At 43.6% G+C, this 22,033-nt stretch overlaps 1 protein-coding gene across 1 annotated transcript; it reads left to right on the top strand.

The window, feature by feature from the left end:
- The first annotated feature begins 1,424 nt into the window (after nucleotides 1-1,424).
- Nucleotides 1,425-21,675, top strand: LOC121435473 (TRPM8 channel-associated factor 2-like). The gene is made up of 9 exons (XM_041634837.1): nucleotides 1,425-1,550; nucleotides 2,238-2,469; nucleotides 4,146-4,829; nucleotides 15,763-16,754; nucleotides 17,021-17,118; nucleotides 18,071-18,284; nucleotides 18,684-18,923; nucleotides 19,762-20,099; nucleotides 21,370-21,675. The coding sequence occupies exons 3-9, from the start codon at nucleotides 4,207-4,209 to the stop codon at nucleotides 21,622-21,624; spliced, it is 2,760 nt and encodes a 919-aa protein (XP_041490771.1). The 5' UTR covers nucleotides 1,425-1,550; nucleotides 2,238-2,469; nucleotides 4,146-4,206; the 3' UTR covers nucleotides 21,625-21,675.
- The last annotated feature ends 358 nt before the right edge of the window (nucleotides 21,676-22,033 follow it).

The raw sequence follows: 22,033 nt of genomic DNA, 5'->3' as shown, positions 1-22,033 counted from the left end.
TCCTAGGAATATACCTTTAACATTCGCTAGCTTGTTTAAAGTAAGGGGAGGGCATGTTTATTCCTTGTCTAAGACATAACTGTCACAGGCAGGGTGGTTTAACAAAGGCACTTCTGTAGCTTGGCAGTCTGAGATCAGGGGACAGGCAGGGTCTGCTTTTCCTACGGCTTTCCTCCTCGGCTTACAGGTGGGTAGCCATCGTTTCCCTGTGGCATCACACAGTATTTCTTCTGCATTCCTGTCTCCTTTTCTTCTCATGAGGACACTGGTTATTGTCTAGGGGGTGAGGAGGCTACATTAATGGCTTCCTTTCAACTAAATCATTTCTTTAAAGACGGTCCCTGAAAATATAGTTATAATACGAGATACTGAGCATTACAACTTTATTTGAAAATTCTGGGGTAGGGGCACAAAATATTAATATTATTAATAGTTTATTATGAGATGTCGTACTAGAGAGGCAGCCCTGGACTAAATTTAACTTAACTGAAGATATATTGGATAAAGTCCCAAACAGAAACACAGTCAACATTTGCCAGCTGTGGGCTGAAGGCAAGGAGGGAAGGCAACCTCCGGTGACCACGGAAAAACATGAAGTGTTGGAACAGAAGCTGGTTATAGTGCTGACCCTCCTCCACGCAGAGTGGATGGCAGGAAAGAGTGCCTGGTGTATACAGAAAAGTGTGGACGAGAGTCTAGCCAAGTAAACTGCCAGGTATCACCAAAAAAAAAAAAATGCAAAGTGATAGACAACTTCTCAGCAAGGTCCTGGGGTAGATGCTGTTCACTCATGAAGGGAATGAGCTAGGAATCTGCCTTGGCAAGACGGAGAGACTGCTGGGAAAATTCAGCATGGTGTTTATGATAATAACTAGTGCTTTTTAATAATGCAAATAGAAGACGAAGCACATAGTCGTTTTAAAAATAAATGCATAATTGTAAAAACCTCAATGGTTGAATGTATAGCTAGTGGTAGACCAAATGAGCTAAAAAATCTCTTTGTAAGTATTCTCATCGTATCTTTTTACCTCTCTTTTGGTCCCCTTCCTTTTCATCAGAAAACAAAATCATACAATATATTACAAAAGTATAAACAACACACTGATATACAAAGCTGTGCTCAAACCGACACACTTATCTGCCCTTCACCTTCATTTTTCTGACCCCCTTTGGGCAGAAATTCGGGCAGTATCGAAGCTTTAACTTTGGTTAACCTTGGTCTTGCCTGTGTAGATCACGCCCAGTAGCAATGTCTCTGGAATAGATTTCTATGCATACTCAGGCCAAAATGTCTAGTATGTGCTCCCCTCAGATCCTTACAGATGCACGGCCAGTGTCAACCACCAGGGGGCAGGCCCTGACGCCCGAGCCAGGGAGCCGGTTAACAACACAGTGAAGCTCTGACTCGGCACCGTGTCGGTTGGAGCCAGATTCCGGCTCTGGCGCAGTTGTTGGGTGATGTTCGCCCCGAAATCTGATTAATTGGAGATTTGGAGTTTGATTTTTCTCCCTTGGTCCATCAAGAGCTTTGCAGAGAGTCCTCTCTCTAGGTAGGTTGCGTCAGCCTTCTCAGGAAGAGGTTCGCCTCAGGAAGCGCTCCGAGGGCAGTCACCCCTCCCGGTTACAGGAACAGCTCAGCTTCCCGAGGGCCTTGCCTCCGGAACAGCCCCACCCCTAACCAGCCCAGTTCCCTGGATAGCCCACCCCGCAGGACAGAACACCCTTACCCAGCCCAGTTCCCTGGATAGCCCACCCCGCAGGACAGAACACCCTTACCCAGCCCAGTTCCCTGGATAGCCCACCCCGCAGGACAGACCATCCTTACCAAGCCCAGTTCCCTGGATAGCCCACCCCGCAGGACAGCCCATCCTTACCAAGCCCAGTTCCCTGGATAGCCCACCCCACAGGACAGCCCATCCTTACCCAGCCCAGTTCCCTGGATAGCCCACCCCGCAGGACAGACCATCCTTACCAAGCCCAGTTCCCTGGATAGCCCACCCCGCAGGACAGAACACCCTTACCCAGCCCAGTTCCCTGGATAGCCCACCCCACAGGACAGCCCATCCTTACCCAGCCCAGTTCCCTGGATAGCCCACCCCGCAGGACAGCCCATCCTTACCCAGCCCAGTTCCCTGGATAGCCCACCCCACAGAACAGCTCATCCTTACCCAGCCCAGTTCCCTGGATAGCCCACCCCGCAGGACAGAACACCCTTAACCGGCCTTGTCCCCTGGTAGCAAGGCTCCGGGAAAAAAATCCGCCCCCGAGAAGCTCCGCCCAGGAGATACAAGACGGCTCCGCCCAGGGAACCCAGCTCGACTACTCTTCTCCAGAGAACCTACCCTGCTTCGGTGACAGCCCAGCCCTCCGCGGCCGGTCCCCGGGAGGTCCCGCCCCTGTGCCGGCCTTCACCCGGACTGCGCTCCTCCAGTCTGCTGCTACAGTCTGCAGGCACAGCGGCCTCCTCGCGTGAGTATTTTAGTCCTTGCGTGTTCTAGAGTGGGGCTGGATGTTTGAGCACCTGGGCGACTCTGGGAGGGAACCCCTAAAGTGTCAGAAGGCTACCGGACGCCATTCCCGACAGTGTATCTTCCAAAGGTCTGTTTCTCTTTTAATTTCATGTATCTGGTACAATTTTCTACTTAACCCAGAACTGATTCATCTCTGCTCTTTACACTGGAGCGGTGTGTGTTCGCGCGTGCAAGCGCATTTAGTTACAAAGTGGTGGGTGGGCCTGTCGTTTCTGAACAGATTGCCCAAGTGGTTTTTGTGAGAGAACTTTCTTCTCAAACAAACTTAACATGACTTAACATTGAACTTGGAGTTCCTGATCCATCTGAATTTCCCACTGTTCACTTTCCTGAAAATTGCACCGCAGTGAAACGGGATGGAAAGTGGGAGTGGCGGTGGCGAAGAAACACATACAGACATGCCAAGGCTAACATAACAGACTTTCAACGCACAGGGAGTGGCTGAACCGAGGGCTCTGGAGTTCTTAGGCAAGCGTGCTGAATGAAAGTGGAATGCATACTACAGGCTCAGACAGGGTTAGTCAGCCTGCTTGTGATAATGAGTGGAGACGGACAACTTAAGCTCTTGACAATTCATGAGAACGGGAGGAACAAAGGAGACAAGAGGGGCTCTTGAGTCTGATCTGTTCAGGTTCTTCCCTCTCCTTGGAGGCTTTTTGGGGAAGAAAACCCTGAAAATCCAAGAGAATAACCTGGGGAGGGGGACTAGGAAGGAGGGAACTGAACAAGGTGAGCATTGGCCCTCTAGAACTGAGCCTGCCGAGGGACCCTCTCAGAACGCTCCTCCTTAAGGCACTGGGCAGGTGTCCATGGTTCCCTCCAGTATACCTGAAGCTAACTTAGGATATTACAGCCTTAGGATACCAGCTCACAGCCATTGAAGGACTGCCCTGCCAGTCATGTGAGTGGAAAGGAGGTCCCTCATGGGGAGCTATTCAGATGTGGGGATAGAGAAGTTGTGTGGGGCACCAGCTACGATCCACAGCAGCACTCATGGAGATGAGAAGGGGAAGAAGAGAGAGTCGCTCAAGGTGGGCTCACTGTGCCAGTACTCTGTAGTCTAATTTGTAAAACAAGGGAGAAACTCGCAGGGAGTACTGGAGAAGCTCAGCTGCTAGCAGACAGCCATCAGCAGGTTTGTAAAGATCACTGGCCAGAGAGTGGGCAGATTTGATCATCTGGAAGCCATTGGCAACAGCCTGACAAGTCATGTGACCCTTTTGTCTGACCAAATATAAGAAACACTAGGTCAGCTCCTGCATTTGATCCACCAGGCCAGTCAGGAATGTGAACCTCCAACCTACCTCAGGTCCTGTTAGGCCTTTGCCCTTGACTCTATGGCTGCCCTGGTGTGCCTCTTACCAAAATGTTCTTCCCATTCCCACAGCATTTCAGTTTTCAGCTTCAAGGCTACATTCTTACCAGGTCTTTCCTGTCAGTCAGTCTAAAGCAGCCTTCCAGTTGGCAGGTCTGTATCTCATCACCACATAGCATCTGGAAATTGATGCCTATTTATTTATTATCCCACCTTATTTATCATCCTTACTCTTCTTGTGTATTTGAGTCATGAAATTGGGATTGTAATAACGTGCTTGCTTTTTTTTTTTAAAACAGGTTCCTCAATCCATTTTGACCTACCCGAGTCTCTGCTTCCCCTGCAGCATCTGCAAGAATCATGGCAACAAATCCTGATGCTGCTTTTGAGACCCTCATGAATGGAGTGACCAGCTGGGATCTTCCCAAAGAATCCATTCCTAGTGAACTCCTCCTTATTGGGGAGGCTGCCTTCCCAGTGATGGTGAATGACAAGGGCCAGGTGCTCATTGCTGCCTCTTCCTATGGCCGAGGCCGCCTGGTTGTCGTATCCCATGAGGGCTACCTGCTGCATGCTGGCTTGGCCCCATTTCTTGTCAATGCAGTGAACTGGCTCTGCCCCTCGCCAGGGGCTCCCATCACAGTGCATTCCTCCTTGGCATCACTGGTAAACATCCTAGGTGACTCTGGTCTAGAAGCACTGGTTCAGTCTGAGCCTGGAGAGGCTCTGGGTGTTTACTGCACTGATGCCTACAATGACAGTTTGACTGAGAAGCTGGTCCAGTTTGTGAAGCGCGGTGGGGGCTTGCTCATCGGGGGCCAGGCCTGGTATTGGGCCAGTCAACATGGCCATGACAAAGTGCTGTCCAGTTTCCCCGGGAACCAGGTGACAAGTGTGGCTGGCGTGTACTTCACAGATGTCTATGGAGATAGAGACAGATTCAAGGTCTCTAAGAAGGTACCCAAGATCCCACTCCACCTCAGGTGAGTGTGCCATTACAACCCCTTGTAGATTCTAACTCTTTGTAGATAACGCTGGTGTCCCCTCTTCAGTGAGTGTCCATTTAAATGCTAGCGATTATTTTTACTCATTATTCTAACTGCTGCAAATCAAAAACATGGTCATGAAAATGCCTCAAGGCACAAGAAAAGCCAGTCCATCTGGCCACTCCCTGCTCTGGGAAAGCAATCACACTTCAGAGAAAAGCTCGCCCTATTTGCCATTGTTTCTACACAGGGAGTGCCTGAAACGTAGATTGCTCGTCAGTGTCCTAAAACACTGATGTATCTATATGGACTTCTGCAGTTGGGCCCAGCCCACTGCAGATGGGAATGTAGCAGAAGTCAGAACAGGCTGTGAGCTACTATGCCTATCAGTGGAAAGATCAGCAGGTCAAAGCAATAGATAAGAATTCTACCAGATATTGATAGGAGCCCCAGGGAAAAAGGCGTGACCTGAGATAAACAATTAGTGGGAGACAAAAGGCTGGTTAGCTCTTCAGGGAAGGCATCAATCAAGCTTGTTTGGAATTCTATGGTATTTCAAGCAGAAGAAATTTAACATACAGAACGCACAGTTCAGGTGAGAGACTATTAGAAAGAACACAGGACTGGACCTCTGTCCAAATAGCAGGACAGACTGAAGAAAATGGTGTCCAGGATTATGGCAGTTTCTCCAAGATGTCCCAGCTCCATGCTTCCCTCGCTGTCCCCATTTCCATTGCTGTTTTTGCCTTTTGTTACAACATGAACGGCAGCATGGCTCCAGGCTCGATACTGGCACCCGGGCATGCTTCCTGGAGCATACATACTACACGGGTTTATCTGTTTTAGAAAAGAACCTATTTCATTGCAGTCCTGGAAATTGCATGGATCTCTAGTTATATTCTAGTGATGAAAACTTAATCAGGTGGCAGAGGGTATTTTTAAATGGACTTCTCTGAAAAAAATCAAAATCCTGCCCCAAGGGAGAAAGGGAATGTCAGTGGTGACTAAGCGGAAGCAGTGCCCAGGGCCCTCAACCCCAGGAAGGTGCCTGAGATTCCTTCCCTGCAGAGAGGGTGGGGGTGAGGGGCTAACCTGGTACACCCACACCAAAATGAATCTGATTTGGCCTAAGCTTTGATTCTGTAGCCCATTTAAAGCTCGGACCTGCGGGCCAGCCCCTGTGTTTGTACATAGGGTTTTACTGGAGACCAACTATGACTTTTTATCCCTAAATTGCTTGTGCCTGCTTCCAAGTCACACTCGTTCTTTCAGCAGAAAACATGAGCCCCAAGCATTGGTCTGACACCTTAAATGGCTCCTGACATTAAGTCTCAGTGCCTAGTTCTCTCAGTGGCCTCAAAGAATTCCCTCTCTCAACAAAGAAAACTTGTTTTTCCTCATCTCCACCTACATTTTCCATCTCTGCTACTAAACCTGAAGCTTCCTGGCTTTCTTTTTTTAAAGTTTCATTTTCTATGAAACTTAAGTATTCACAGAACTAGAGGAGAGGCAGTAAACTATTCCTTTGGGCAGTTGTGGCCCACCCCTGAGAATGGTCAGCTTTTGGTCAGTCTTACCATCTACAGCAAGAAATTGGTCAGCAGAGGAAAATGGAAGAATACATGCAGTTCGACCTCAAAATGGTAAGAGCAGACTTGATTGCTCTGAGGAGCTGACTCCCCCAAGCCCTGCTACTCAGTACTGGAAGGTCCAGGAAAACATGATAAGCAGAGTCTGAGAATCACCTTCTATACTGGAGAGTTGGGAGGGTCTGGCTTCAGCAGGCCCTTAGCAGATATAGGCACATAAGCAATAAACCAGATCACCTGCTTTGCCACTAACTAGCTCCAGGCTCTCAAATTCCATGGACAGCAGGTTTCTGTAAGCCTGTTTTATAGCTCCGGTTTCAGGGTAGAGAGTTTTCCTATAATCTACAGTTTCACTTCAGATTAATTTGGAGCAAATAGCACATATTGATACCCACTATTTGCACTGCTGTATTGCTCCACAGACATAAACTCTTGTGAACACAACCACAGTGATGTCACCAATCCTTTCTACAACTATTGCCAGGCTTCCTTATAGTTTGGTGTGTGAGGTTTCAGGTCATTCATGTGCATTTCTTATCTCAGAGCTGGTGTCTGTGATTCTTTATGGGATTCTGTTCCTTTTGTGGGACATACTTATTTGTACTAAGCCATTGTCTATAGACCTTCCAAGTGATCAAAACTAAGAAAGATCTTTCTGTTTTTGGAGCAACAATTACATCAGCGTTCACACTGGTGCTTCTTATTTGAATTCAGAACAACAGGGATTTTATTTAGTTTCCATAATCTCTTTAGAGATCCGTTTTTATTTTTTCCCATTTTGTAAGACACCAACATAATAAACTACTTGCTTTACCATAATATACACCCAACAGTTGCAAAATCCAAATGATAAAACTAGCAACAGCAAAATAATTGTGGGATTGCTGACTGATGGGAATTCCAAGGAGTATTTGCTAGATTGCCAAGTTTGCTTTGATGGTTTCCTAAGAACAGGTATAGAGAAATAGAGAATTCCCCTTTGCAGGAAGGGTTTCCCAAGAAGTTGACTGTACAGAGAATAGTGTGCGGGAAGTTCCTTAAACTGCTTTCAGTGTGGAAAAAGAAGAAAGAAAAGTGGGACGGGGTGCAATTGGTTGGGGGGGGGGAGGTAGGCAATTAGCAACATATATTTAGTAGCAATAAATCATAGCAATGATTATTTCCTGTGCCTTTCATCCCTGCAGCATATTTTCCTAGGGATAGATTAACTTAGGTCACTGAACTTTGATGCCCTTTAAAATAGTTTCCTTTTCTGTGCTTATATCACTGAGTACCTGGAAATGTCTGGTCACTTGTTGATTTGATTTCCTGTTTAACTCTTTAGAGTTATGCCAAATAGTTCTATAGTGCAAAAATAAAAGTTTAAACCTATATTCTATCCCCACATGCAATTCCCTCCTCCCCTCCCCCGCTTAAGTCAATTAATGCTGCATCATTTCTTTATATACATGAGCAGACATTTACATATATATCAGTATTTTTCTACTTCTTTGAGAAGCAGTGGAGCACACTATCCATTTTTCTCCACTTACTCTTTCCACTCAATAGTACGCTGGATTATCAAGTTGGGCACGGCCAAAAAACAGAATACCAAGATACCCTGAATGATCTTTTGTGTTTCCATGCATAGTTACCATGTAATCTATTCTTAAGTTCCTTAATGATAGACTTGAATTTCCAATATGAGTTTTTATTTCTCCAGTATTTTTACTCCCATAGAGGGGCTGCAATGAATATCATGATAGATACATCTTTATGATCTCACTATGTCCGTGGAATTGGAATGGCTGGCTGATGGGGCATGCATGTGTAATATTGTTAGCACTGCCATGTTACCACTGTTAGAGACTGGGCTCCTAAGGAGCTTACACAGAGACAGAGATTGGTATGCAGAGCCCTCATTAAGAAGCATCCCCAGTGCAGATAAAGAACAAATACAGGGCAGGGACAGAGGGTAAGGGATGAGGCAGTATTCAGTACATATTTCTTAGTGACACTGTCACTATCAAGTGAAACACAGAAAGACACATTGTCTGCAACAGAGGACTCTAATAATCTGGGTGAATACTGCAGTTATAGAGTGGATGATTATGTGGCCATTAGAAATCATGTGTTCAGAGACCTCAAGGGGAGAGAAAATACTCACAATGTAGTAGGCAATATTAAGACATGCAGTTCTGTTAAAACGATGCCAAATTCATGGAGGTGATACATGTGCAGGTGGAATATGAACATGAGAAAACAAATGTGGAAACAGGCAGTGTATAACTGGTGATTGTTTCAACTAAAAACATGTTAAATTCTCAGCAGTTTCCCTATAATTACAACATTAAAATTACGTTTTAAATAACTTTTCCTTATTAAAGCCCTTGACAATAGGAAAATGCTTCTTGATCACGTTAAGGTGCCATCCTTTCACCTGATGTCAGGCTAAAATGTCTCTACAGGTGTATGCATCAAAGGCCTGAATTTTTGGCTCATGAGGGCCCTAACCTTGCAAGTAGGTTAATCAACTGATGGAGTAATAATTTGTTGGCCTTATTGGGGAGTGGTAGAAACTAGAACATGGGCTACTGGAACACTGGAAGGGCGTAGCTTGTTCACTGTCTTTTTCTTTTTCTCTGTCGTACCTTTTGCTTCCAGCAATCCTGAGATGAGCAGGGTTGCTCCAAGGTGTTTTTCCAGCTTGGATGTGCTGCCTCAGCACAAGCCCAAAACAAGGGAGCCATCTGACCTGAGCTAACCAAGAGCTGAAATGAACTTTCCTCCTTTAAGCTATTTTCTCCAGGGATTTAGTCATGATGACCAAAAGCTGGCTAACACAATTTATGTTGAGATTTCTTTTTAAATTTTTTTAATTACGTGTATGTATATCTGGAGTACATTATGAAGCCATGATGTGTGTGCGTGTGTGTGTGTGTGTGTGTGTGTGTATATATATATATATGTGTATATATATATATATATATATATATATATTATAAATATGGGATGCTTAAGTCAAAAGAATTGGCACATCCATTACCTCACATGTTTATCCCTGCTTGTAGTGAGGACATTTGCAATTTTCTCTTAGCAATTTTGAAGTACACAGCAGTATTATAATTGTGATCATGGTTTGTGATAGACCACTAGAATTGACTCTGTCTAACTTAAACTTTTACCTTTAGCTAATAAGGATATGAATAGAAAGTTATAATCTGTTTAGGACAGTTCAAAGTCATATTTGGCAGCACTGATATGCAGAAGATGCAAGTTGCCAAATAATATAACAATGTGTTATTATTTCTGTTAATATAAAATCTATATATTTTATATAAGCCTACATTTTACATATGTCCATAAAAAATACAAAAAATTAAAATACTCACTAATTTTTATCAATTGAATTTTAATGTATTAACTTTCAAAAATAAAAATGACATTAGGTGTTATTTTTATAATTTTAGAGCAAAAACAAAACTTTGAAAAGTGGTTTTCATAGGTATAAGTCATAATCATCAGCAATCAGTAGATCTCACTCCATTTTTTGTTGTCTTAGGAAAATATATTCCCCTTAGCAAGCAACTTTAGGTGTAAGTTATTTTTTTTTAGTTCATTTCATAAAGATCAATTGATGTTAGTAGAATTTTTGTGTTTCATTCTTGGCTTCCATAATGTTATTCTTTGATATGAAGAATGCATTTTTAGATGTGTTACTATGTAACTATTCACTTAATCTCTTGGTAGTATTTCTGAGATACTTAACTAAAGTCATGATGTTTGAGTCAGAGAGGCCTGGATCTGAACCCCAGTTTTGCACTTTTCTTGGCCTTTTGCCCATGAGGAAGTTGGCTGACCTCATTAAGCACCATTCATGCAATTGACTAATTGATGCCTTGTGTTTGAGTGCTGAAAGCTATGAAAGGAACAACCCCAAATGGATTTTCTTGTTATTCTGTCTCTCTAGTATACCGTATCTCTTACTTCGTTCATATGTAGTTTGCTAAATGCCTGTTAAATTCTACACTTCATTCTTGGCAAGGGTATTTAGACCTTAACACAGACGATTTCTATGAATGTAAGTTTTCACACTGCTACTTTTCATAATTTAAAAAAAACAACTGAAAAAAGAGCAGTGCCACACTGAAGCAGTTGAGTGTTGTTGCTCACAAAGGATTTACTCACATGCGTCTTCAGTCGCTGTGCATTACACACTCCTGCTTTCTGTTCTGTTTAAAAGCAATTTGATGTTTAAAAAGAATCTCCTGAATGAGAATTTTTAGTCACAATATAATGTCAAAATTTTTCATAACAATTTAATCAATTTTTTTGTTGAATGTGCAGAACTTTATAGTTTTGTCCTTTGAGGGAGAAGGAAAGGAACCCTATAATCATTTCATGGTCACTACACATCTTTAAAATAGTCTGACTTTCTCTATCAAAGCAAACACAATAACATGCAACGTAAAATGTCTTGTTTTATTAAAAAACTTAAGGTATCAAGGTATTTGGAAACCTGGTTATTAAAAAAAATCTAAACAATATATGTCAATACTTGACTTTCAAGGTGCTTTCTCTATCATGCATCTCTTAGCTCTTAAGATGCAGATCCTCCTTATACAAACTCAACATGAACACCCTGAGGACAGAGCCCTCTCCCAGCCCTATTAAACCAGAAGTGTCTTGGAGTTCCACTTTACCATAGTTTCCAACTCCTGGGCACATCACCTAGCACTGTCTCCATGTTAGCCACTGGCCACTACTTGCTAATGTTTCTAGTCTACCAGAATGTACAGCTTGGACAAGGTGTGAATGTCATCTGTCCTGCCCAATGTTTCATTTCGTCACCATCTTGTGGTCTTGATTGGTTTTGTTTTCCCTGTCAGTTAAAAATTAAAAGGCAGAAAAAGTCTCTAGGAGACAAAATCTCAAACATAGCAGATAGCAGCAGACAGATTCAACTGGTAAAGTAAGGCTTTTATAAGGGGTGAAAAGGCCAAATATACACAGAAATACACAGCAAAAAACCCTTCACAAAGCAGAGAAGGGAGGCCTCTTCTGGAGGTCTGGGGTGGGTGTTTTTTTGTTATATATATATATATATATATTTATATATATATAATTTATATATATTTAATATAAATATATTATATATAAATATAAATATATATAAATATATAAATATATATAATATATATAAATATATATAAATATATATATATATATATATATATTTGAAGGTTCTTCCTTCCCTAGCTTGTGGTTGGTCAGTTTGAAAAAAAGACAGAATAGCAGATCTACCCATAGCTTCACATCAGTGTAGTGGTCTGTCCTGTCCCTTTAAGAGACAAGCCCTGCACCTCCACCCCAGTCAGATTTTCCCTCAGCTTTCAGCCTTAGCTCTCTCTTTTCTGTTTCTCTCCTGATCTCACACCTCCCCCTTCTCTTTCTCTCTGCCTCTCTGCTCTTCTCTTTTCTCCCCTTCCCCCTTCTCCTTTTGTGGTCTCCCACCCACTGCTTGAGGCCACTTGGGGACCTGTGCCACTTTTATCATTGTGATCAGACAGGAACTTGTTGAGTCAGACCCTTGGCAGGGCCCCTACTGATGGGAGCAAAAGCCACCACGAGTTGTTTTTTTTTTTTTTTTTTTTAAACTGAGAGACTTTTGTCTCTGGTTAGGAAGGTGAGGAAGAAACCAGCCATGTTGGAATTTCAACATCTTTATTATTTTGCTATGCCTCCTGTCCTAACTCTCTGCCTACCAGGGAAACTAAATCCTAGTCCCTCAATCCTAAATGCCCCATGTGTGAAAAAACAGAGCTCAACAGTATTTGTAAACTGTATAAATTAATGAAAAACATTTTAGGCAAAGCTATCACGGGAGAAAGGGTGGCCTGTGCCTCCAGTGTTAGCTCTGCAGAGAACTTTGCATTATGGAAGATAGTAAGTACAAGACTGAGTTTCGGTAAACAATGAAAAAGGCTGACTACACCTTTAAACTCTGAAAAGATCCCTAGCTTAGGTTCTGCTTCTTACAGCCTTGCTGTTGAGGTTTCTGTAAAGTTCCCTGTTGAGAAGTCTTGGGCCAAAGTACCTCCCTCCCCAAACCTGACAGGTTCCTTATCTGCAAATCATTGCTGAGAGGTCCTGAAGGCAAGGAGATTCTTTTCTGCATCACCCACCCAGCTTCATCTGCTAAAAGGAAGGGTAGGGCCATAAATTCACAAAGTTTCTTCCCTCCTGGCTCCAAGAGCAGCTGACTACCTGTTTGTACTGATTGACCTCAGCACAGTCCTGTGGAGCAGAAAGACCTTTGTCCAGGGACCTCAGGTTGTAATCAGCCTGGTTCTTCTTTCAGAGTTTTGTATTTCATATAATCCATAAGCATTGACCATTACGAGGTAGGAATTTGTGTGAAACAAATGGCTCAAGGTCCTGTAAAAAGATTCACAACCAATGGTAATGCAAAACTTAAAACTGTGACTGGGGAATAGCACATAAGCAGGTGGACATGGAAGGTTCTGCTAACGATGCTGTGGATGGCTAAGGTACATGCTGCACCTAGCCAAGGACTGGATTCCTTTGCTAGAGCTGCTCTAACAAAGGGCACACTTCTAAAGCAGTAGAAATTGATGATCTCGTGGGTTTTGGAGGTATTACCTTAGATGAAAATATTTGTAGGTTAATCCCTCCTGAGCATGTGGGAAAGGCTGTGCAGTGCTTTTCTCCGATTCACGTATTTTGAAGGCCATCTTTCCTGGCCTGTCCTTTGACATCTAGAGGCATCATCTTAGGGACATCACTGACCCTTGGTATTCTTCTTGATGCTTGCTCAGTGATCTGGTCTCCATTCTTGATAAGAACACCAACCATATTGAGACACCCTACTTGAATAAGGTTTGGTCCTTACCTAGCTAACTATGATGCTATTTTCAGTCAAGGTCACATTCTGAGGTGCTGCAGTCTACACTTCAACATATGGATTTAGGGTGGGGTGAAATTCAGACCGTAAAAACAACCATTATTGTATTCCTTGTTTATCAGGTACAGAGTCCCTAATAATCAGATCTTCTTAGTGTATTCATATGCATTAAACAATCACTAGCATGTTAGTGGCTTACTGTAAATCAGACACTATATTAACTAGTGCATCAGTGAGTTCTTTTAGCACTGATATGAGACTGTTCCACCTTGACTAAGGGTCAGAGAGTTTGAGCTTACTTTACTCTTTCAAACCTATTCCTGGTCCTTCATTTTAAAACAAGAAATTTAATATAAGGAGTGGCTCCCCACAGGATACTTGGTCTAGAGTGTATTCACTGCATATCCTGCCCAAAACATCAAATGTTTTACTTAGGAAGTAATGACATGATGTCTCAAATATTGAAGCAAGTAACTGTTCTGGTTGTCCTTTGTGAGATGTTAAAGCAGTCTTTTCCCTACTCCCCGGCCCCTTTTGTATTGGGATATAAAAGCATATGAAAATTAAACACGGGCGAATTCAGTATGCAGTATACACCGAGTTGCCCTCCTGGTACTCCTATGTCTGTGTGTTTCTTCCATGTCTCCGTTCCTCCTACCTAACATGTCTAATCCATATGTCCCTGCCCTGGAACATATGAACCCATCATGGCTGAACCATGACAGAAATCACCCAAATCACCCCAAAAGTGTGACTTACGACAGTTATCTAGTTACTTTGCCAAAATACAATGAGTGACCCACTCCCCGGATCATAGCAGCTGTGTGCCAGCATGGAATGCAAACCTTCAGGTAGCTGTAACGACCACTCCTCAGAAAGCTCTCCACCAGCAGCTCAGAGTTCCAGAAGCCTGTCAGGAGATGATGGGGGAACACTGAGGGTGGCCTGTCTTACTGCCGGTTCTTGTAGCCTGGTGTCAGGACAACTCAGAGTAAGGCTTGAGCCTCTAAAAGGGAAAAAAAACAAAACTGAACCCTGAACCCACATGACACTTGCTGTGTCTGTTTGAAAATGAGATGATGAAATGAGACACCATGTTTGCTTTTCTCTGCGCTGACGTGGAATTAAGGAGGAACACTGCACAGGATAGACTTCCTTTCAGTAGTGTTTAACTTATTGCTTAAACATGCTTACTAATTTTACTTTTAAAAGTACTTGATTTAAAAGTACACTGTTTTTCAACTTGAAATGATAAAATTATATAAAATGATTTAAATAAACTATAATTCTAATAGTCAGGATGATCCCAGAAGACATTTTGACAAATATGGGCTAGATCTTGTTTCAAAGTCTAGTTTTATTATTTTTTGAAGTTTAGCATATTTTAAATTTGGCATAGTGTCTTGGGGGGTCTAATTTTTACATTCCATTCAGCCCACCCAATACCATATAATTACTTGCTTACTATATAGTGTTAACATGACTTATTTATCCATCTCCTATCGTTTCATTCTTAATGCATCTAGAAATTATTTTTTTTAAAATTTTGAAATACAAAACCTCTTAAAAATATATGTTTAATGTTAACCACTTCTCAGTAAAAGACAGAAAATACTCCTGTCAGAATAAAGTAAGAATTTTTAATATTTTTGCACTTACTTATTTAGTGAGGGTGTGTGTGTGTGTGTGTGTGTGTGTGTGTGTGATGTACACATATGTGTGTGTGGGTGAGTGGGTGCACATGCCATGGTCAGAGAACTTTCAGGAAATGGTTCACTCCTTCTAGGAATTGAACTCAGGTCATCAGGGTTGGTGACAAGTGCCTTTACCCTCTGAGACAAATCACCTGCCCTAAGTAAGATTTCTAAAAGATATATGGCTATATAAAGTAAGTAGAAGTAAAGAGCAATTTTACTTGTAACATGCTCCTGTTTCTGAGCAAGCCTGTGGAGAGTCCAGTGTGATGTGTCTTACTCCAGGGGAAGCATAGCATGAGTTTTGTCTTTCTCCAATATGGTGGGTTTTCCAGCATTGTTTATACACTTTGAAAATGTTCGAGACACATGAAATTTGAGCTACAATATTCACTTGGACAGCTAAAGTCAAGAATTCTTGAAGGGGTTTAGTTGGAGAATGTGTATTTTAATATATATGAATAAGACCACTATCTCTCTCTTCAAATTTATGATAATCTCAATTATGAGTAGCTCTGGTGTTCAGTGTGTTGCTAAGGAATAGCAAACATGAATAATATGTGATTAATTGTGAGATGATGAAAAATGCACTATGTTGATAAGACACACATTATTAAATTCCAAAATAACATTAGTAAAAAAACAAAGATTGTGAACCATGTTATCTTTCTCTACTTGGTGGACTAGAATGAGCGGCTCATCAGCTGAATACAGTCTCTTCAGCTCTCTCACTTTCTTCCCAGGTGTTGGGAGGAGATTGAGCGTGACCAGGAGCAGCTTCTGGATGGCATCTCTGAGTTGGACATCAAGACTGGAGGTGTCCCCTCACAGCTGTTGGTGCATGGGTCCCTGGCCTTCCCTCTGGGACTCAATTCCTCCCTTGGCTGCTTCCTAGCAGCTGCCCACTATGGCCGTGGTCGTGTGGTATTGGCTGCCCACGAGGCCATGCTCTCAGCTCCTAAGATGGAGCCCTTTTTGTTCAATGCTGTACGTTGGTTGGCTAGAGATCAGAAGGACAAAATTGGGGTGAACAAAAGTCTAAAGAATCTGCATTCCTTATTGTTGGATCATGGCTTGAATTGCAGTCTGGAGTCCCATTTGACCAATGACATGTGTGTCTACTGCTGTGGGGCTTATAGTGACCAGGATGCCAAGAAAATACAGGAGTTTGTTGCTGAGGGTGGGGGGTTGCTCATTGGTGGTCAGTCCTGGTGGTGGGCTTCGCAAAATACAGGCAGTTCTGCTTTGGCTGGTTTCCCTGGAAATATCATCCTCAACCCATTTGGCCTCAGCATCCTGCCTCGTACCCTCAGCCCAGGCTCTTTCCCTGTTCTTCCTACAGAGATAAGGAACTATCACTTTCGCAGGGCTCTCTCTAAGTTCCAGGCTGTGTTGAACCAAGAGGGTGGGGACTTGGAAAAGAAGTATTTGGCAAGGTTGGGAGTAGATGCTGCAGGCTTCCTCCAGATTCCTGCACAGGGTGTTCCTGCTTATACATCTCTGCACCGGCTCCTGAGGAAGATGCTTAGAAAGGCAGGCCTTCCAGCTGTGAGCAAGAAAAATCCAGTTTCCAGTCACTCCTGTGAGGCTGCAATGCTCCATCTGGCCACAGAGCTGGCACATTCTGGGACTGATTGCTCCCAGCTAGCTGAGGGACATGGCTCTCAGACAAGCTCCTCCAATCTCTGCCCCTCGGAGCACCCCATCACTGTGGAGATCAATGGAACCAATCCAGGTACAGAGTGGGCAGAGAAGGTGGGTTTGGCTGACTTTGCAGAACCTGGGAGGTTCTGATCCTCAACAAGGATAGCTCCTTGCTTGCTACATACTTCCAAGACAATGGAAGCTGGGGTGGTGCTTAATTAAGGCCAAGGAGGAAAGGATACAGGAAGTGTGGATGCTGACTTGGAGGTCATGGAAGAAAAGCTGTGTCTGTGGGAGGCTCCAGGTAGAGTCAGTCCAGTAGGAACACAGAACTCAGCCTTCTCTGTGTCTTGTCAGGTGATAGTGATGCCTGGATGAGCACTGGTCTCTACCTTCTGGGAGGACAAAGCGCAGAGGTCTCTCTCTCTGAAGCTGCTGCCTCTGCTGGCCTGAAGGTAAGGCTAGACACTTGGAACCAGCACAGCCCCAAACATAGCCAAGACTCTCTCACACCACAGTTACTTGTTTATATCTCCCTCCTTTAACCAGAAGGATTCCAGGGGAGGGTTCTTCTGCCTTTTTTATAGATGGAACAGCAGAAACTGCAAGCTATTAATCATGCAAGGTCATTCCTAAGCCTGATTTCCAATTTTACCTCCTTAGAGGAATAAGGAAGAGTGATTTTACCTACCAGTACTGACCATTTTTCCCTAATTCGGAGGCCTGAGTTTGTTCCCTTCACCTTGACTCCTACAGGATGTGATTAATCCCATTACCTGTATCATGAAGAGAAATGAACTTATGCAGAAGTTAAATTCTTCTGCCCTCTCAGTTCTGAGCCTCGTTTCCTACTACAGTTAGGGGCTCTTATTTTGGCATTCCAAATATCTACTTCAGTCTGACAAAGGCAAAGTGGAAACCCCACGGACGGAGCACTTAGCAATGAATTGGGAAAAGGAGAGCTGGAGAGCTGATAGTTTTCTGGAGTTTTCTGCTTCCTGGCTAGACTCTGTAGCATGTGAAAGACCTACTATCTGCTCATGATGGATTGACTGGGATGCTCTGCCTCACATAAAACAACTGAGCCACCTTGTATTTTAAGTTCAATGTCCAGGATTCTCCCTAGAAGTGCGACTCCATGAGTCCCTCATCAGCTATGCCTCGTAATTATCCAATGAACATCAAAGAACAATCCACTGTTGGACTGTTTCACACCCCTAGAAAACCTTAAACTTATGTTGAAGTCGGGAAGACTTTGGAGTGCTAGAGTTTCACAGATTGCAAACATCACAGAAAGAGGAAGCTGGGATTTTACATATAAAGTCCACCCTCCTTATGCCCCTAACAAAACACTGCATGCTTCTTGGGTGCTCCAGTTCCTCTCCTGTGGTGCAATTGCCTGTGCAGGTGCAGATTGGATGTCACACTGATGACCTAAGCGAGGCCGAGAAGCTGTCTCGAGCTCCTGTGATAACTTACCAGTGTTGTATGGACAGAACCCAGCGGTCAGTCTCCTGCCTCTGGGGTGGTCTCCTGTACGTCGTTGTGCCCAAGGACTGTCAGGTGGGCTCTGTCTCTGTTACCATCCAGAAAGCAGTGCCTGCCCCATTCTACAAGCTAGGTGAGTGGACTGGGCATTGTGGGAAGATTTACAGCAGGTGTCTGGGTGACTAGAGGGTTGTGATTGAAGCGGGAGAATAACAAGCATCAACAGAGGGGAAACGACAGAAGTATTCATCATGAATCTGCAGGCAGGAGGTAGAATCACCCTTGTCGATGGAGAATTTGGTACAAAAGAGAGGGATCTAGTAGTTTGTCCTTCACCTACAGCCTATGGGCCTGAATGATAGCAGGACATTATTTCGAGGATTTCCTTCTGGAATTCCACTCCTCTGTGTCTCCCTCGCCCCCTCCCTCCATCTCTGTCTCCATCTTTATGTCTGTCTCTCTCTATTTTTCTCTGTCTCTGTCTGTCCAATCAATGGGAAATGTACCCATGTTCCATGCTATGTACTTCCAGGGAAGACAACCCTGGAGGAGTGGAAGAGCTGTATCCAGGATAACGTAGGCCCCTGGGGAGAACTGGCTACAGACAACATCATCCTGACAGTACCAACTGAAAACCTCAAGACTCTGGAGGACCCAGAGCCTCTGCTCCAGTTCTGGGATGAGATTATGCAGGCTGTGGCGAGGCTGGCAGCCCAGCCCTTCCCTTTCCAAAGACCTGAGAGAATCGTTGCTGATGTGCAGATCTCAGCTGGTGAGTGCTCCAGGGGAGTGCTCCCTGTAAGCAAACTCTGTTTTGCTATTATTTTGCCTTTCTTGTAGTGCACAAGCATTGTAAAGCATCATTTCATTATTAAACTGCAAGAGGGAAGGACCTAAATGCATGGACCATAATGTGAATGAAAGAAGTTTACAAATAAACGGTCAATCGTTGGCATCTTACAAAATGCAATTTCCTAAGACAGTAATAATGACCAGAAACTCGGTGCTGGGAGGTCTCCAGGGGCTGTCAAGATCTTTTCAAAAAGAGTATTTAAGATGGACTACTTTCCTCAGACATATATCAAAACTGAAATGGAGGGGAGGTGCATAAAGCAGTCTGAGGTAGATATGGGAACCAAGGACTTTGCAGAGAAGATACATAAATGTAGGAAATCAATTCAGAGTCCTGCTCCCTATGATAAGGAAGCTAAATTTTTATCTACAAAGCTATCTCTATCATGACATGCAAATCTGGTTAACAATGCTGATTTGTGGGAAAACTGACATTACCCTGGCTTCTCTAGTCTGGACAATAGGGCATCATGTCATAACCTCACAGGCAAAGGAAGATCTTGAAAACCAAGAATTAAATTCCAGCATGGACAGTTCTGTAAAGTATCTTCCCACCCTTTAGAGTCAGAGCGAAAATGAGGACAAACCTTAATTGGTTGAATCTGCGAAGGTGTCAATTGCTGAAGAAAAGTCAAACAGCACAGATATTCTGGAATCAGTGGATATGAGCAGAATTGTGGAGGAAAAGCTCAACAGTAGAAGGAGAAAGTGGAGGCAAACTGTGCTTTCATGCTCCATCTTTGCCTTTGCATCCTCAGGCTGGATGCATGCAGGGTACCCCATCATGTGCCATCTGGAGTCTGTGCAGGAGCTCGTCAGTTTGGAAGACATGAAAAGTAAGGGCCTGTGGGGACCCATCCATGAGCTGGGTCACAATCAGCAGCGTCATGGCTGGGAGTTCCCTCCCCACACCACCGAAGCCACCTGCAATCTCTGGTCAGTCTATGTGCATGAGACAGTCCTGGGGATTCCCAGGGCTCAGGCCCACCCTGCGTTGAAACCTAAAGAACGAGAAATGAGGATCAGAGACCATCTTCAGAAGGGAGCACCTCTGGATAACTGGCATGTCTGGACAGCGCTGGAGACATATCTGCAGGTATGGAGCACAAATTCAAGGAGATGATGCTGACAGACTAATCAGTCATGTAGTAACCTGCCTCCTAAGAGTGCTCCAATTCCTACATGACCCCCAAACCTGGTACCACTACCACCACCCCTTGATGTGGATCATTGATAGCACCTCTTAGCTCATATACTTGTATGTTAAAAGTGAAACCTCTCCCAGTTCCAGACCCAGGATTTTGGAATATACAAGGTAATGGAAAGTATTTTGAGAAATTACATGGCATTTTTTTCTATACTATCCTGATCTTTGACATAAAGGGAAGGCCCAGGGTCATATTCCAGACTTTTTTTCTCACTGGCTTTGCCCTTCATCTCCTAATAACTCTTCCCTAATAGCCATTGTTTGGTTATAATTTGTTTTCCTTACCTTTAGAGTTTAGTAACTGTAACCAGCCTCTGTAACAGCAGAGAAATATCTACTTGCTATGTATAACTATAGACGTATCTACAAGTTGGTATTGTAGGAAATATACCTACTAACTTTGATTACCTCGCTAGAAGCAGAAGCATTGTTTGAATAAATGATAACCAAGCAATAGGAGAACAATGATGTCATAAAATTAGTCCTTTTTTTGTGGGTAAGCATCTATTCCTGCCCACCCACCCCCCCAAAAAAAACATGCTTCCTGGTTTCCTGGTCAGTCATCAAAGCTTCTGGCCACAGCAGACCTTTTGCATTGTCTACTCCAACCCTGTTCAGGGGACTTATAGAGCTAAGAAGTCACAGAGGTTCATAAACCGTAAGTTGTGAATTTAGCCAATTTTTTTCAAAAGCACCCCTTAAACAGCAGATTTAGAACATAGAGTCAGGATTTAACAGCAAGCCCTGCTGCTATACTCTAATGTTTCCCTTCACTGATTTTGAAGACTGGGTGAGATATGGTCTCAGTCAATGAGCAACTCAACTCAGTCAGGTTGGGGAAAAATCTTAAGATCTGGATAATACATTAAAAAATAAAGCTAATAATAGTAACTGCCTTTTATTGAGTGGCTCTTTATCCATTAGGGTTTTAGAGAGCATCTTTCCTAGATTGCGGGATAGAGTTTGACTGTCAAGGGCTGCTGTGATCCAATAAGATCGTATTTATATGGAAACGCAGAACTGGAGATGGGACAAACAACAGGTTCGAAGGTGATGGGAAGCGGTTCCTGATGGCAAGATATATCTAGGACCATGCACACAGGCAGCATTCACATTCGCAAGCTCAACATCATATTCCTCCCTTTCTTTGTCTTTCCAGCTCCAGGAGACCTTTGGGTGGGAGCCATTCATCCAGCTCTTTGGTGAATACCAAACCTTCTCTGATCTCCCCAACAACAATGAGAGCAAGATGAACTTATGGGTGAAGAAGTTCTCTGAAACCGTTCAGAAAAACCTGGTCCCTTTCTTTGAAGCCTGGGGCTGGCCTGTCCAGAAGAAAGTGGCTGAGAGCCTGGCACACCTGCCCTCCTGGCAGGATCACCCCATGAAGGTGTACATGAGTGTGGAGAAGTAAGGGATGTGGAGCAGGAGGGGCAGCGGTGGGGTGGGATGAGAAAGGACCACACTGCCAGCTTCACCACTGTGTTCTGGTTTGAGATTCTCACTGTCTTAACTATTTTTCTCAACCATTTGTCTTTAAAATGTATTTTGGGTTGTTTTCAATATAATTCCAGTCTCTCTTTAAAGTCCAGAGCTCCTGTAAAATGAACTTAGAGAATGTCCCTCTGACATCCCATCAGCACATTCTCAACTCAGGGACCATATTTTTAGATATTGACATTCCTTAGATAGTTGACAGTTGTTTTGCACATGAAAGGCGTTAAGGAATTCATGCTACATGAAAGAACACCAAGGTTTCCTGACATAGAAGGAACAGTCAGTCCAATTTCCTAGAAACTGTGCACAGTGTTTTCTGAGTTACA

This window comes from Microtus oregoni, unplaced genomic scaffold (genome assembly GCF_018167655.1).
Source record: "Microtus oregoni isolate MIOR12 unplaced genomic scaffold, Mior012 000046F_ref0000063, whole genome shotgun sequence".
Classification (NCBI taxonomy): Eukaryota; Metazoa; Chordata; class Mammalia; order Rodentia; family Cricetidae; genus Microtus; species Microtus oregoni.
This window is presented reverse-complemented; position numbering and strand designations above follow the sequence as displayed.

Bases quoted from the DNA above. Each gene is read 5' to 3' on its own strand.
- LOC121435473 (XM_041634837.1), top strand. From the start codon at position 4,207: ATGGCAACAAATCCTGATGCTGCTTTTGAGACCCTCATGAATGGAGTG. The intron at 16,755-17,020 runs GTACAGAGTGGG...GTGTCTTGTCAG, and splicing joins GATCAATGGAACCAATCCAG to GTGATAGTGATGCCTGGATG. The intron at 18,285-18,683 runs GTGAGTGGACTG...ATGTACTTCCAG, and splicing joins TGCCCCATTCTACAAGCTAG to GGAAGACAACCCTGGAGGAG.